Source organism: Nansenia antarctica (assembly GCF_963989245.1).
Source record: "Nansenia antarctica genome assembly, chromosome: 8".
Lineage (NCBI taxonomy): Eukaryota > Metazoa > Chordata > Actinopteri > Argentiniformes > Microstomatidae > Nansenia > Nansenia antarctica.
Window position 1 is genome coordinate 54102021 of NC_137678.1, and position 17500 is coordinate 54119520.

Consider the following 17500-nt stretch of genomic DNA (forward strand, 5'->3'; position numbering starts at 1 on the left):
AGAGAGAGAGAGAGAGAGAGAGAGAGAGAGGAGAGAGAGAGAGAGAGAGAGAGAGAGAGAGAGAGACTGTGTGATTACTAAGCCAGAGAGTTAGAACTGAGCATGCTCAGACCAGACCAGAGAGTTAGAACTGAGCAGCTCAGACCAGACCAGAGAGTTAGAACTACAGACATGAAAGGCAGGAAGTGTGTGTCCTCTGTTTGATCCTCAGAGGCACCGGTAGAACGTTATATCAGGTTGAGGACGTCAGATGGTCTGGTCAGGGAGGTCCAGCTGCTGGTCCGGTCAGGGAGGTCCAGCTGCTGGTCCTATCAGAGGAGGGGAGGTTCCCCTGCTAGGAGTCAGATGATCACATGATCACAACAGGAAGCTATGCTAGTGTTCAGCACCGTGCCTCCCAGGCTGGTGAACTAGCCTCCAGGTGACCTCCCGGCCATGATAGTCTTATAGACCACGCCCACAGAGGTCAAAGGTTATCAAAGGTGTGCGTGCGTGCGTGTGTGTGTGTGCGTGTGTGTGTGTGTGTGTGTGTGGCATGGCCAAGGCACGTGGAGGCGGCCACACAGGTAGGTGGCTTTGTTCCCGACGTGACACAAGCTGTAGGGAATGTTATGCTGTGTGTGTGTGTGTGTGTGTGTGTGTGTGTATGTGTGTGTGTGTGTGTGTGTGTGTGTGTTGTGTGTGTGTATGTGTGTATGTGTGTGTGTGTATGTGTGTATGTGTGTGTGTGTGTGTGTGTGTGTGCGTGTGAGAGAAACCACAGCCCCTCAGAAGAACAAACTCTTGGGTCTTGAGTTTGCTTCCTTCATTCCCCTCCTGCTGACCTCTCTGCTGCCTCTCAGGACCCTGACCCCTGACCCCCACCCTGACCCCACCCACCCTACAGTGTCTTGTACCCTCCTCCTCCTCCTCCTCCTCCTCCTCCTCCATTTATGACTTTTGATTCTCAGTTCTTTTGTTCTGTTGTTGTTATTTCATGACTGTTTGTTTGTTTATGTTTGTTGTTGTTGCTGTTGTTGTTTTTCTTGTTGTTTTGGTTGTACATGCGGTACGTCCAGCTGTGCAGACTGTGTCAGGACTCCCATCAATCCCATAATGCTCCACGTTGCGTTGCCATGGTTGCATATCTCTGGCTTGCACCACGAGCACTCCCATCGGCCCTCCATCAAACATCAAACACACTCTTTAGTTTCAGAGGACACACACACACACACACACACACACGGACTGGCTGATAGCATGTGTATGATCATGATGAGCTTATCTAGTTGTATATTTGCATCAAATAAGTACTAGTGTTTAATGCCACTGTGTGTGTGTGTGTGTGTGTGCGCGTGCGCGCGTGTGCGTGCGTGCGTATAGCCTGATTGTCTGCTTGATCATCTTAACATGACATTGGCTGGCATGCGCACGTTTTAATTCTTATTTTAATCGTATTGGCAACCGGACCTCTGTCACTCTGGGTTCTACAGGCATGTCTGGTCACGGGCTGGTTTCATCCAGAACCGTGGTCCCAGTGGTCTGTTCTGGTCCCAGTGGTCTGTCCTGGTCCAAGTGGTTTGTTCTGGTCCCAGTGGCCCTCAATGCATTGCAATGAGCCCGTCCTCCGATTTCTACCTCCCCCAGCCTCCCCAGGTCTTAAATGAATCCATGGGTTCGAAGCATCATGTGCCCTCACCGCTGTTGACCATAAATAATGAATTTGAAAGATGAAGTATATGTTAATATTGTGTTAATAAAGTCATACCTGCAAAACCAGGCTTATGGACTTATGTATTTCACACCACACACATGCGCGATTGATTGATCGATTGATTGGTTGATTGACAGACAGATTAATGACATGGGATTGATGGAATGATGATGCAGTCCGCTCAGCGGCTGTTGATTTGATTTTTGGAATTGTTATTTATTTTAGTTTATTCTTTTATTCTTTTGCCTCCTACTGTGTTTTTTTTCATCAAAGTGTTTTTGTGTTGATGTTTAGTTCTCTGAATCCCAGCGGTGTGTGTGTGTGTGTTTGTACTGTCCTGTAAAACATGACTGGCCCTGCCTGGACCATGTTTTCACATGTGAGACTGATGCTTCAGTGTTCTAGTGTGTGTGTGCTCCATCACATGTTCTAGCAGATCTTAAGTACATTGTTTTGTTATTTCATGTGTGTGTGTGTGTGTGTTAGTTCATGTGTGTGTATTAATTCATGTGTGTGTATTAGTTCATGTGTGTATTAGTTCATGGGTGTGTATTACTTTCTGTCTCGGCTGTGGTGTAACTCTCTCCTCTCCTCCCTCCCTCCCTCCCCCCCCTGCCTGCAGCCCCTCCCCCGCCACCGCGGGCGTAGCATGTCCGTTTGCGTGCCCTACTTTCCCTCCTCTCCTCTGTCTCCTCCCAAGCCGCCCTCCCCCCCTCCTCCAGCCCCCCGCCCCAGCCCCACCCAGGGAGGGACGTTTGCGGCCCGCCTCTCTCGGGCCCTGGAGAGTGTCCTGCCTCTGAGCTCCGCCCCCCAGCGGCAGCGCCAGCGGCGTGCCAGCCTCCCCGCCCTGTTTGCCAGCCCTGTATGTTAGAGTCCCTGCCGTGACGCGAACCAGGGTGGTCCCCAGGGGGGGTGCGGCCTTGAGCTCAGCGGGCTAACACTGGTGTCTGAAACTGGAGGGAGGCGAGGAGAAGAGAGTTGTAGAATAGGATGTTCTGGAATGGAATAGGATGTCCTGGAATAGAATAGGATGAAATAGGATGTTCTGGAATGGAATAGGATGTTCTGGAATAGAATAGGATGTTCTGGAATGGAATAGGATGTTCTGGAATGGAATAGGATGTTCTGGAATAGAATAGGATGAAATAGGATGTTCTGAAATGGAATAGGATGTTCTGGAATAGAATAGGATGTTCTGGAATGGAATAGGATGTTCTGGAAGGGAATAGGATGTTCTGGAATGGAATATGATGTTCTAGAATGGAATAGGATGTTTTGGAATAGAATAGGATGTTCTGGAAGGGAATAGGATGTTCTGGAATGGAATAGGATGTTCTAGAATGGAATAGGATGTTCTGGAATAGAATAGGATGTTCTGGAATGGAATAGGATGTTCTGGAATGGAATAGGATGTTCTGGAATAGAATAGGATGTTCTGGAAGGGAATAGGATGTTCTATAATAGGACATTAGAATGCCATGGAATGGCTGTTTCAACCTTTTAGAAGAAGGTTCTAATGATGCATAGGGAAGTCTGTATGGAAGGACAGAAAGTATCAGAGGTCAGATGTTAACAGGGTGAGGGTAGAGAGTATCAGGGGTCAGATGTTAACAGGGTGAGGGTAGAGAGTGTCAGAGGTCAGATGTTAACAGGGTGAGGGTAGAGTGTGTCAGGGGTCAGAGGTTAACCGGTCAGAGGTTAGCGTAACTAACTATTAACTAGCTAGCATAGCATAGCCTAGCCTAGCGACCGAGTGCAGAATGTTGTAGGGTGTTAGTGTGTGTTCTGGTGAGTGGTGTCGGTGGATCGGGTTCAGACACCAGTGTGGGTCCAGTGTGTTAGGCTCGGGCCCTCTCCTTTGACACCCTGTCCTCGCATTAAATATAGACTGTTTGGCGCTTCCTTTGGTCAGACTGCTGCCCCACACACACACACACACACACACACACACACACACAGGAAACCTGACTGTTCGGCTGACCCAGTTCAGACAACGTTTCATTGTCTCAGTCGTAACAGTCACAAGGTAGAGAGGCGTGTGATGTCCATTCATCCACTCCGGTCTAAACACTGGGTCTCCAGTGGCACATTCATCTAATCATGTATGAGGGCATCCTATCTGCACAGACACACAGCCTCGCCATTCTCACAGCACTTCATACTGGCAGTAGCCTCATTAGCCTAGCATTAGACTCATTAGCCTAGCATTAGCCTCATAAGCCTAGCATTAGCCTCAATAGCATTATTAGATAATCAGATAGAGAACCAGTTGTCCTCTGTGTACTGTACCTACAGCAGCAGTCTGTCGACCTTCAAGGAAGCTCTCCCTCTCTCTCTCTCCCTCTCTCTCTCTCCCTCTCTCTGCCAAGTCTGTATTTAATATCATACCTACTGTAATGGTGTCATCCTGTCTCTGTCTGTCTCAACCCACACCTCGTCTCTGGATTCCAATCCGCGTGGTTTCTCTGTCTGGGTTTCTTCTGTTTTTGTGGAGGGATTTGACCACTAGTGCTGAATATTGCTGCTCTCTCTCTCTCTCTCTCTCTCTCTCTCTCTCTCTCTCTCTCTCTCTCTCTCTCTCTCTCTCTCTCTCTCTAATTCTGTTTGTATTGATAAAGTATCTCTCTCCCCTCCCTCTCTCTACTCTCTGAGTATACTGTGATCCCTCTCTTCTTCCTCATTGAGTTGATGTATCTTATGTCACACCTCAGCAGCAGCAGACTGCACCTCACCCCTACAGCGGAGGAGCCGTCCTCCCGGACCCCCCGCTCTTTTACCCCACCTCCTCCTCCGTCGTAGAGCGGCCCACCTCCTTCTCTCCGCCGCCCTCCTCCACCTGCCCCCCCAAGGCCTACAACGCCCAGCGCCGAAAGAGCACGTCCATCCTGGAGGCCCACACCAGGCACTTCCAGCCCGCCTACACCCGCTACGGGGGCAGCCTCCACCCCGCATTCTCCCACGGCATAGACCCCCTGGGCCTGGGGCTGGGCCTAGGTGGGGGCGGGGCCGGGGGAGGGGCCGGGGTGGGAGAGCACTCCTCCCTCTTCATGGTGCCCGGCTTCGCCGCTGCCCAGAGGCTGGGCGTGGCTGAGTCCCTGCACCTGCACCAGGCTCAGTCGGACTCCCTGTACGGGTACCACCACGAGGCCCGCGCCGCTGCCGCAGAGCAGGAGGAGGCCGTACGGAGGCTGAGCCTCAACCTGAACCAGGAGGAAGCGGTGCGGAGAATGAGCCTGAACCTGAACCAGGAGGAAGCGGTGCGGAGAATGAGCCTGAACCTGAACCAGGAAGAGGCCGTGAGGAGGCTGAGTCTGAACCTGAACCAGGAGGAAGCGGTGCGGAGAATGAGCCTGAACCAGGAGGAGGTTCCAGTTGTGGTGCGGAGGCTGAGCCTGAACCAGGCGGCCCTGCTGGACCACTACGAGGCCCTAGCGTACGGGGGCTTCCCCATGACGGCCCATCAGCTCAGCCAGATCAGCTACCACCAGCAGATGCAGGCGGCCGCCCTGGGGTACGAGGCCTCCCAGCCGCCGCCCCCCCAGGCCTACCTGCACCCCCACATGCAGAGCCACCTGCGCCCCATGAGTGCCTCTGACCCCCAACATTCCTCCTCCTTCCCCCTCTCCGCCCCTCCGGTCCTGGGAGAGCCCCCCCCGCCGGCCCCGAGCCCCTTTGAGTTCCACATCCACAGCCTGGCGGCCGCGGCGGCAGCTGCTGGGGGGGACCCCGCCCTCCTGTCGTCCCGGCTGTACCGTGCCCGGCGCGGCTCCCTGGACCTGCCCCTGGACGAGGCGACGTCGGGGGGGGGCTCTGGTTCGTACGGCCGCCTGCAGCCCGTCACGGAGGAGCTGTACGCCTACGTCAGCCCGGAGCTCCCGCTGCCCCCGGGGAGCCTGCTGCTGCACACCGGGGTCCCCCTTGGGGGACTGAAGGACCCCAGCTCCGAGCCCTCCAGCGAGTCCCTGGCCTCCTCCTGCGACACCGGAGACTTTAACTCCCCGCCCGCCCACGCCGCCGCCTCCGGGGATGCCTCGGCCGCCCAGTTCATCCCTCACGCCTCCTCCTCCGCCTCCTCCTGCCCCTGCTGCTACGGCGGGGAGGGGGGGGGCGGGGTGGTCAGTGGGGAGGGGCACCCTCCCAGCCAGCAGACATTTCTGTTCGTGCCCCCCTGCTCCTCCGAGGCGCCCGGAGGCCCCTCCTCCTCCTGTCACATGGGCCTCCTTCACAGCACCTGGGCGCGGCAGGCCGCCCTGCAGTCTGACCTGGCGTACCACGAGTCCGCTCTGGTACTGAGACCCCCTCTAGTCCCTCCCCACCCCCGTCCGTCCGTCCGTCCCCCCCTTATGAGTTGTACCTGATTGCGTTGGTCCCAGCTGTCTATGTGGTTGTGATTTTAACCCTTTCCAGCCACGCTTGCCTACACTCCGGGGGAGTCTCCGGGGGTCCTTAACCAGCGTTTAAACCCCCCCTCCACGGCTCCCTCTCCGTCACGGGGGGTCACGTAGCTCAGTCACATGTGTCTGTGTGTTCAGTCAGTAAGTACCGTTTTGTGTGTATGATCATATATGGTTGTATATGAGGAAGTGTGTGTTTGTGTCAATACGCGGCCCAGTGGGGTGACACCCTCATGCTGTGCGTACAAATCCGGCGTCCAGCCGGCCCGACTTAATGAAATATCAAGACCAAAAACACTCGATATTGTGATATTTCTAGACTCCATTTCCATATGGTGTTGTTAATCCATATGTGGCGTAGTTAATCCATATGTGGCGTAGTTAATCCCTATATGGCGTAGTTAATCCCTATGTGGCGTAGTTAATCCCTATATGGCATAGTTAATCCCTATATGGCGTAGTTAATCCATATGTGGCGTAGTTAATCCCTATATGGCGTAGTTAATACCTATATGGCGTAGTTAATCCATATATGGCGTACTTAATCCATATATGGCGTAGTTAATTTGGCTTTATAGGGTCCTTACTGGTCGTAGCTCATGGCAGAGAGTCCCTGGTTAGAAGACACCATGTGAGCAACCGTTCGCTAACAGAGCAGCCGCGCGACCGCCAGGATTTGTATGAACAAACACACAGAACCATACAGCAAAAAGCCCCCCGGGGGGGGGGGGGGGGGTTCACACCTGGTCACCCTCAGGACCTCCACGGTAACCACGGTAACAGCACCAGTGCTCCATCTCCATGGACGAGAGAGAGAGAGAGAGAGCGTCTTGTTTGGATTTCATTTGGTTCTGGAGACGTGCCTCCGTACGTACGATAGCTGGCTGGAAACGGTTAAAATGGTGTTGTTGTTGTTATTATCGTTGCCTGCCGTTGTCGTCATGGAGCGTCGCTAGGGGCGCGTGAAGACACGCTTCCCTCACGGGGTCAAAGTTCATGCCTTTAACCCTTAGAATGCTGCCATGATCAGTCACCCCTACAGCCCCATCTTATACCGTTCTTCACATCTTTTCTCTTCCTCTCCTCCTTTCATTTCTTCAACTCTTTTTTTTTGTTATGCGTGTTCATTTTGTTTAATTTCTGTGATATTTTCTTTCTTTTTTTTTTCTTTCTTTCTTTCTTTTTAATTCCTGGTGCTTTTCTACGTGTGAGATCCTCTTGTGTGGTAGTGAGTATGCCCAGAGAGCCCTGAGTAGGGGGGAGGTAAGGTAGGTCCGCAGCCTGGGGCAACCATACCTGCATACCCCTGCTCCACCTGCTGGAGCCGGGGGAACAAGTATGCTTGCCTGCAGCCTTCTAAGGGTTGATCAGAGGAGGGGTGGGGGGGTCGTGGCGTGGGGGGGGGGGGCTCAGCCAGCCAGCAGTGAGGAGACACGCTGGCTTTACAGTCTGGTTTCTGAAGGACACACAACCTGCTTGTTCCATGTAACCTTCACACACGCTCCGGATCACCTAGGAGACGCACTGCATGAAGCCTACTCACTCCACAACTAACACACACACACACACACACACACACACACACACTCTGACTCCACAACTAACACACACACACACCGTCACACACTCTGACTCCACAACTAACACACATACACACACACACACACACACACACACTCTGACTCCACAACTAACACACACACACACACACTCTCACTCCACAACTAACACACACACACACACACACACACACACCAGAGCTAAACCCCGCTGGTAGAGGCGACAGATACTGGATGTGTCTGAAGCCACAGATGTGTCTTAATTGTTTTCTCTTCTCTGTCTTCCATATGTCTTTGTCTTCCATCTCTCTCTCTCTTTCTTTCTCTCTCTCTCTCTCCTCCTCTCTTCCTCTCTCTCTGTAGCAGGTACAGGTGGGCACCCCCCAGCCCAGTCCAGGACACCCCCTGGCCCCCTGCTCTCAGACGCCCCCAATCGTGCCCCAGCAGGTAAGCCCTCTCCCCTTCCCTCTTTCTCTCTCCCTTTTCCCTCTCTTTCACTCTAGCTGCACTATTTAAACGCTTGGCCTCAATGACGTGTACCATGTCATTAGATGATGTGTACTATGTCAGTAGATGACGTGTACTATGTCAGTAGATGACGTGTACTATGTCAGTAGATGACGTGTACTATGTCAGTAGATGACGTGTACTATGTCAGTAGATGACGTGTACAATGTCAGTAGATGGTGTGGTGTTGAGATTAATGAATGTGCCTGCCTCTCCCTCCCTCCCTCTCTCTCTCTCTCCCTCCCTCCCTCTCTCCTCCCTCCCTCCCCCCCTTCCCCCTCCAGACGCCCCCCCAGGTCGCCCCGGTCTCTCTGCCTCAGCAGCAGCAGCAGGGGGGGGGGCAGCACGGTGGCCCAGAGCCCCTCTCACACACCCCTGCAGCAGGGCCCACAGGTAGGGAAGGACACACACACACACACACACACACATACAAAGACATACACAGACACACACAAAGACATACACACACACACACACACACACACACAAAGACACAGATACACACATAAACACACACACACACATGCAAACACACACACACACACACACACACACACACACACAGACACTCCCAAACACACACACACTCCCAGTGTGGAGTCAGTCATGTCCAGGGGTGGTTGTCATGACGTCAGGATGGTTGATGTTGTCTCTGTGTCGTTCCTTTATGACACCTCTTATTTCTGTTCATCCTCCTCTTCTTTTCTCCTTCCACTGGTTCACTGCAACCTCCCCCTCCCCCCCTCTCCCTCCTTCTCCCCCTCCCCCCTCTCCCTCCTTCTCCCCCTCCCCCCCTCTCCCTCCTTCTCCCCCTCCCCTCCATCTCTCCCTTCTTCCCCTTCTCCCCCTCCCCCCATCTCTCCCTTCTTCCCCCTCTCCCCCTTCTCCTCCTCCCCCCCATCTCTCCCTTCTTCCCCCTCTCCCTCCTCCTCCCCCTCCCCCCCATCTCTCCCTTCTTCCCCCTCTCCCTCCTTCTCCCCCTCCCCCCCATCTCTCCCTTCTTCCCCCTCTCCCTCCTTCTCCCCCTCCCCCCCATCTCTCCCTTCTTCCCCCTCTCCCTCCTTCTCCCCCTCCCCCCATCTCTCCCTTCTTCCCCCTCTCCCCCCTTCTCCTCCTCCCCCCCATCTTCTTTCTCTTTTTCCTAATTTCTATCATTTTTTTCTTTTTCTTATTCTTACTCTTTTTCCTCATTCACCACCCTCCTCACCAAAAACCAACTAATAATAATAATACTAATCTATCTACCCACAACCAACAACCCCACCCCCCCCCTCCCTCTCTCCTCCATCTCTCCCTTCTTCCCCCTCTCCCTCCTTCTCCCCCTCCCCCCCATCTCTCCCTTCTTCCCCCTCTCCCTCCTTCTCCCCCTCCCCCCCATCTCTCCCTTCTTCCCCCTCTCCCTCCTTCTCCCCCTCCCCCCATCTCTCCCTTCTTCCCCCTCTCCCTCCTTCTCCCCCTCCCCCCCATCTCTCCCTCCTTCTCCCCCTCCCCCCCATCTCTCCCTCCTTCTCCCCCCTCTCCCTCCTTCTCCCCCTCCCCCCCATCTCTCCCTTCTTCCCCCTCTCCCTCCTTCTCCCCCTCCCCCCATCTCTCCCTTCTTCCCCCTCTCCCTCCTTCTCCCCCTCCCCCCCATCTCTCCCTTCTTCCCCCTCTCCCTCCTCCTCCCCCTCCCCCCCATCTCTCCCTCCTTCTCCCCCTCCCCCCATCTCTCCCTTCTTCCCCCTCTCCCTCCTTCTCCCCCTCCCCCCCATCTCTCCCTTCTTCCCCCTCTCCCTCCTTCTCCCCCTCCCCCCCATCTCTCCCTCCTTCTCCCCCCTCTCCCTCCTTCTCCCCCCTCCCCCCCATCTCTCCCTTCTTCCCCCTCTCCCTCCTTCTCCCCCTCCCCCCCTCTCCCTCCTTCTCCCCCTCCCCCCCTCTCCCTCCTTCTCCCCCTCCCCCCCTCTCCCTCCTTCTCCCCCTCCCCCCATCTCTCCCTCCTTCTCCCCCTCCCCCCCATCTCTCCCTTCTTCCCCCTCTCCCTCCTTCTCCCCCTCCCCCCCTCTCCCTCCTTCTCCCCCTCCCCCCCTCTCCCTCCTTCTCCCCCTCCCCCCATCTCTCCCTCCTTCTCCCCCTCTTGTCTCCTGGCATGCCTGCCTGCGTGTGTATTTTCGCCTGTATGTGTGTGTGTTTGTGTGTGTGTGTGTATTTTCGTGTGCGTGCGTGTGTGCTTATGTGTGCGTGCGTGCATTTTCGCACACGTGTGTGTATTTTCGCGCGTCTGTGTGTGTATATTTTCGTGTGTGTGTGTGTGTAGCTGTGTTCTAGTGAGAGTCCTATGTCTCCGTCTCCCAGTGTAGAGCACCTCTACCTCCTCTACCAGGCTGCTCTGGCCAAGGTACACCTGCTACTGGTGTGTGTGTGTGTTTGTGTGCGGGGGTGTGTGTGTGTGTGTGTGTGTGTGTGTGTGTGTGTGTTTGTGTGTGTCCAGTAGCGTGCCTTGCGTTGGTATGTGCTGTGTGTGTACTCTAGTTAGTTAAACCTGGTTTGATGTGTTACATGGAAGCCCCAAAGCCCCAAAGTCCTCCCTGCCCCGCTCCCTCCTCCCTGCCTGTCCCCTCCTCCCTGCCCCGCCCCCTCCTCCTCCCTGCCCCGCCCCCTCCTCCTCCCTGCCTGTCCCCTCCTCCCTGCCCCGCCCCCTCCTCCCTGCCCTGCCCCCTCCTCCCTGCCTATCCCCTCCTCCCTGCCTATCCCCTCCTCCCTGCCTATTCATCAGAGCAACGCATCCGGGTACTTTCCCCTCCCGTAATGTCCACGCCCCTTTTTGGGTGATAGAAGAGTAGAAGTTTGACTGGTGGTCAATGGGAATTTCTGGTCTTTGCTCCTTTAATCCGATAAAATAAGAAAACCGTAGTGCTTTTTAGATATTAGGAGCCCAAATCCGATGGCCAGTTAGGCAAACTATTATATAGTGTCATTGTCGATCAATGATCGACGTCGTTATATAGAGAAAATTAATGAAATAGGGGTTGATTCATCAGAGGAGTCATACGTCATCTCCCTGTCATCTGGGATTTGTAGTTCTTCATTGATGACGGGCAATTGCTCTCCCTGCCTGTCCCCTCCTCCCTGCCCTGCCCCCTCCTCCCTGCCTATCCCCTCCTCCCTGCCCTGCCCCCTCCTCCCTGCCTATCCCCTCCTCCTCCCTGCCTGTCCCCTCCTCCCTGCCCCCTCCTCCTCCCTGCCCTGCCCCCTCCTCCTCCCTGCCTGTCCCCTCCTCCCTGCCACTCCTCCTCCCTGCCCCACCCCCTCCTCCTCCCTGCCCAGCCCCCTCCTCCCTCTTCCATGCCCCGCCCCTGTCCTCCCAGCCCCGCCCACCCTCCTCCCCACCCGTCCTCCCTGCCCTGCCCTCCTCCCTTTGCCGCCCCCCCTCCTCCCTGCCCCGCCCCCCTCCACCGCCCCCCAGCATGGTCTGTTGTTGAGGTTTCGTGCCGTGTTTGGACTCGTTTTGGTATTGTGTTGTCATTCCCACACACACACACACATCCTGTCGTCGCCATCGTTCCCACCTGATCTACGAACTCCAGTTCCCATGTTCCTCGGGGGGCCCTAACCTGACCCCGCCCCCTCCTCTCCTCCCGCTCCCCCAGCCCTGCGTCTGGGCTCTGCCCCCTTCCTCAGCGAGGCGTGTCTCTCTGCCGCAGGCCGTCGCTTTCACTCCTCCTCCTCCGCCCTCCTCGCTCCCAGTTACCGTGCCGACGGGGGGCAGCACCCTCCTGACGTCCCCGCCCGCTCTAGCCCCGCCTCCCGGCGCTCTACCCGTACCTGCGCCCACTCAGGTGACTCCGCCCACTGCCGCGGGGCAGCCTCTCGCCTCCCCTCCTCTGCCATTGGCCACCGCCGCGCCAGTCATCAGCGTAGCCGTCGCCCCCTCAGAGCCGCCGCCCCCTCAGACGGGAGACGCCCTGCCCCAGGTACCGATGGACGAACTTTACCTCTGACCCCCCCACCCCCCATACGCAGCCTGCCCATAGGGCTGATACACACTGGAGACGAGAGCAATCGTTAGCATACAGCTTAGTTAAACCCTCCCCCAGTCAGAGATGCTGGTGATTTTTTATATAAAGTTGTTAATTGACCCTCCCCCCCACCCTACTCAGCTAGTTGGTCTAGTCCAGTCAGTTAGTTGGTCTAGTCAGTTAGTTAGTCCAGTCAGTTAGTTGGTCTAGTCCAGTTAGTTGGTATAGTCCAGTCAGTTAGTTGGTATAGTCCAATTAGTTGGTATAGTCCATTTAGTTAGTTGGTATAGTCCAGTCAGTTAGTTGGTCTAGTCCAGTTAGTTGGTATAGTCCAGTCAGTTAGTTGGTCTAGTCCAGTTAGTTGGTATAGTCCAGTCAGTTAGTTGGTCTAGTCCAGTTAGTTGGTATAGTCCAGTCAGTTAGTTGGTCTAGTCCAGTTAGTTGGTATAGTCCAGTCAGTTAGTTGGTCTAGTCCAGTTAGTTGGTATAGTCCAGTCAGTTAGTTGGTCTAGTCCAGTTAGTTGGTATAGTCCAGTCAGTTAGTTGGTATAGTCCAGTCAGTTAGTTGGTCTAGTCCAGTTAGTTGGTATAGTCCAGTCAGTTAGTTGGTATAGTCCAATTAGTTGGTATAGTCCAGTTAGTTGGTATAGTCCAGTCAGTTAGTTGGTATAGTCCAGTCAGTTAGTTGGTATAGTCCAGTCAGTTAGTTGGTCTAGTCCAGTTAGTTGGTATAGTCCAGTTAGTTGGTATAGTCCAATTAGTTGGTATAGTCCAGTTAGTTAGTTGGTCTAGTCCAGTTAGTTGGTATAGTCCAGTTAGTTAGTTGGTCTAGTCCAGTTAGTTGGTATAGTCCAGTCAGTTAGTTGGTCTAGTCCAGTTAGTTGGTATAGTCCAGTCAGTTAGTTGGTATAGTCCAGTCAGTTAGTTGGTATAGTCCAATTAGTTGGTATAGTCCAGTCAGTTAGTTGGTATAGTCCAGTTAGTTAGTTGGTATAGTCCAGTTAGTTAGTTGGTCTAGTCCAGTTAGTTGGTATAGTCCAGTCAGTTAGTTGGTCTAGTCCAGTTAGTTGGTATAGTCCAGTCAGTTAGTTGGTATAGTCCAGTTAGTTAGTTGGTATAGTCCAGTCAGTTAGTTGGTCTAGTCCAGTTAGTTGGTATAGTCCAGTCAGTTAGTTGGTCTAGTCCAGTTAGTTGGTATAGTCCAGTCAGTTAGTTGGTCTAGTCCAGTTAGTTGGTATAGTCCAGTCAGTTAGTTGGTCTAGTCCAGTTAGTTGGTATAGTCCAGTCAGTTAGTTGGTCTAGTCCAGTTAGTTGGTATAGTCCAGTCAGTTAGTTGGTCTAGTCCAGTCAGTTAGTTGGTCTAGTCCAGTCAGTTAGTTGGTATAGTCCAGTCAGTTAGTTGGTATAGTCCAGTCAGTTAGTTGGTATAGTCCATTTAGTTAGTTGGTATAGTCCAGTCAGTTAGTTGGTCTAGTCCAATTAGTTGGTATAGTCCATTTAGTTAGTTGGTATAGTCCAGTTAGTTGGTATAGTCCAGTCAGTTAGTTGGTATAGTCCATTTAGTTAGTTGGTCTAGTCCAGTCAGTTAGTTAGTCCAGTCAGTTAGTTGGTATAGTCCAGTCAGTTAGTTGGTATAGTCCAGTCAGTTAGTTGGTATAGTCCAGTCAGTTAGTTGGTATAGTCCAGTCAGTTAGTTAGTCCAGTCAGTTAGTTGGTATAGTCCAGTCAGTTAGTTAGTCCAGTCAGTTAGTTGGTATAGTCCAGTCAGTTAGTTGGTATAGTCCAGTCAGTTAGTTAGTCCAGTCAGTTAGTTGGTATAGTCCAGTCAGTTAGTTGGTATAGTCCAGTCAGTTAGTTGGTCTAGTCCAGTCAGTTAGTTGGTATAGTCCAGTTAGTTAGTTGGTCTAGTCCAGTCAGTTAGTTGGTCTAGTCCAGTCAGTTAGTTGGTCTAGTCCAGTCAGTTAGTTGGTCTAGTCCAGTCAGTTAGTTGGTCTAGTCCAGTCAGTTAGTTGGTCTAGTCCAGTCAGTTAGTTGGTATAGTCCAGTCAGTTAGTTGGTATAGTCCAGTCAGTTAGTTGGTCTAGTCCAGTCAGTTAGTTGGTATAGTCCAGTTAGTTAGTTGGTATAGTCCAGTCAGTTAGTTGGTCTAGTCCAGTCAGTTAGTTGGTATAGTCCAGTTAGTTAGTTGGTATAGTCCAGTTAGTTAGTTGGTATAGTCCAGTCAGTTAGTTAGTCCAGTTAGTTAGTTGGTATAGTCCAGTCAGTTAGTTAGTCCAGTTAGTTAGTTGGTATAGTCCAGTTAGTTAGTTGGTATAGTCCAGTCAGTTAGTTAGTCCAGTTAGTTAGTTGGTATAGTCCAGTCAGTTAGTTAGTCCAGTTAGTTAGTTGGTATAGTCCAGTTAGTTAGTTGCTATAGTCCACCTAGTTAGTTGCTATAGTCACGTGTCTTATCTCATTCTTAATTCCCTTCCATGCCTTACAATGATCCCGTCCTCCGATTTCTACCTCCAGCAGCCTCCCCTGGTCCAAATAGTATTTGAAATAATGTGTGTGTGCTCGATTGGGTTTGAACCAGTTGTACCAAATCCCGCCTGTCTGACACTCTAGCCAGGTTCAAGCATCCCTCAGAGTATTTGAAAGGAGTTCAAATACTATTTGTAGACTAACTGTGCTAGCTTGTAGACAAGACTGCTATGGCAGGAATATGAGCATGAGGACCTGGAACAGTTCACGTCGTCGGTTCTGAACCACATAGTGAACTGCACCAACTCAGCCACCGTGGACAAACGTGTCCGGGTCTACCCCGTAGACTGACTGTGTTAGCGTGTTAGCTTGTAGACTGACTGTGTTAGCTTGTAGACTGACTGTGTTAGCGTGTTAGCTTGTAGACTGACTGTGTTAGCGTGTAGACTGACTGTGTTAGCTTGTAGACTGACTGTGTTAGCTTGTAGCTTAAACGTGTTAGCTTGTTTGATAGCAGACCCAGGTGTGACCTGGCTAGCCGAGCTGTGGTAATAAATACTTTTCTTTTTCAAATATAATACAAAATAATAATGAATCCTTCCTTCTTGTGGCATTGTGGCTGGTCCTAGCATAGATTCTTGCTTAAGATGACTGATGTAAAGATGATTCACTAGACACATGTACTTGTTGTAAATGGCTTTAGATAAAAGTGTCAAAAATGTCAATGTAACCAGGTGTCTTCTGGCTAGGCTAGTTGTGGTAGTGTGTTAGCTACTGTGTGTTCACACTCGCCTCATCCCCTCCTCCCTCTAGGGCTGCCACAAACGATTATTTTCATAGTCGATTAGTCACCGATTATTTAAACGATTAGTCGACTAATCAGATCATAAATTACAGCTTATCGCACAATTACTCAATCGCTCTTATTTAGCTATCATCTTCTAAATCAGCTTCTAAATTTAGCTTGAAGTTGTTAGTTGTTGTTGTAGGCATGTGCTAACTAAAAATAAAGACAATTAAAATGATTGTTCACTCAAAAATAGATCTTTTAATGAAGCAGCATATTTATTTCTGGCATCACTTGCATGTAATGTAATAGTGCAAAACAAAGGGTATAGTGCATCTTCTCAGGCATCAATTTTATCACAGTACATCATTTTAAAAATGTAGTACTCAGCAGTTTGCACTCTCTACTACATTTAAAAATTGTGTTTGATGCCTGAGAAGATGCACTATACCCTTTGTTTTGCACTATCTCCCTCCCTCTCTCCCCCCCCCCTCTCTCTCTCTCTCCCCCCCCCCTCTATCTCTCTCTCTCTCCCCCTCCCTCTCTCCCCCCCCCCTCTATCTCTCTCTCTCTCCCCCCCTCCCTCTCTCTCTCTCCCCCCCCCCCCTCTCTCTCTCTCTCTCTCTCTCTCTCTCTCTGTCTCACTCTCTCTCTCTCTCCCCCTCCCTCTCTCCCCCCCCCCCCCTCTATCTCTCTCTCTCTCTCTCTCTCTCCCCCTCCCTCTCTCTCTCTCTCCCCCCCCCTCTATCTCAGGTAGCAGCGTCTCCTCCATATGTGGCGGCTGCCTGACGACTAGTCTGTGGACATTACCAAGGCTTCCAAATATAAACACTAATAATTTAAATTTGTACCCAAGCTGTACAATGGCATAGAGATCCGTGTCCACTGACAGTCCGTTCAGGTGCGCCAGGGAAGGGTCGGCATTCTCCGGTAGTCTATAGACTCTCCCGCTGAGCAGCGCCCGCTTGAACGCGAGCCTCAATACGGTGATAAAAAGCATTGTCAAAGCGAGTTTTCCAAGCACTGGTTGCATCTTCTACATTAACGATGGCAGTTACAACGGGTGTGCGTGTGGGTAGATGTTAATAAAAAGTTATTTAGGTTTAGATGTCGAAAAACTCTCAAACAACTTTCACGAGCTGTGCGGCAACCGGCCCGCTCCCCAGCTGCTGCTGCACACGCACTAGAGTGCAGATCAGACAGACGCATTTCCAATATCACATCGTGTAAAAAAGTCCTCCTCCCATTCTGGATGGAAGTTGTACGTTATTGGTTTCTTACTTGGTCCAGCTTCCCCACTCATTTGTATACCCTTTCTTTAGTATTATATAGTAAATGCAGTGGCGGGCGGTGCATTTCACACCTAGGCCTTCAGTGATGTCCGACACATTCCTACCTGAATTATTCTACCTCTTAATACCATCGTTATGACGCCATGGCTCTAGAAACTAGACAGAAACACAGTATAACCGGGCGTTGCATCACCTTAACATAGTCAGACAAGTACAACAGAGTTATATTAATATTTCCGAAGCATTTTTAATCAATAAATCCGCATTTACAATGAAGAGTGTTAAACTAACATCTTTAAGATCGCTACATTACCCACGTCTGTCGTCTCGTCCACCATAATAGCGACAAAGGGTGCCTTTTTAATCTCCATTTTGATCTCTTCTTCCATCACTTCAGCAATAGCAAAAATCAGGTCGTTTTGTATTTTGCCTGACGTCCCAGTAAACACTTTGTTTGTGGACAGGTGGTAATGTAAATCTGGGTTGTTTTCAGCCAGAAAAGAAAGAAGCTCAACGTAGTTTCCTCTGTTTGTGGACTTGGCGCTTTCATTGTGTCCCCTAAATGAAAGTTATTGTTTACCCAAAAACAGGACACAATCGATCAGTATTATCGATCAGTCAACGAAAGCTTTCGTTGTAAGGCTCCGTTTCCCTGCGCACTTTCAAAAGTTTCACATCTACCGGCATAGTTCCGCATCTCAATAGTGAATATCAATAGTGCGTATCAATAGTGCGTAGCAATAGTGCGTATCCAATCAAAAGACGTGCTGGGTGCTGACATCATTGAGCCTTACAGCAGGCGCCGTTGTT

The 17500-nt window shown here is 51.7% G+C and overlaps 1 protein-coding gene across 1 annotated transcript in view; it reads left to right on the forward strand.

Annotated features, from left to right (window-relative positions):
- The window catches only part of wnk1b (WNK lysine deficient protein kinase 1b), a gene marked incomplete at both ends in the record, with an annotated part of 128647 nt that overhangs the window by 83214 nt on the left and 27933 nt on the right, over window positions 1-17500 (forward strand). The window contains 5 exon segments of the mRNA XM_080538521.1: window positions 4411-5979; window positions 8010-8093; window positions 8438-8546; window positions 10490-10527; window positions 11780-12103. Coding sequence (XP_080394647.1) covers window positions 4411-5979; window positions 8010-8093; window positions 8438-8546; window positions 10490-10527; window positions 11780-12103 — 2124 coding nt within the window.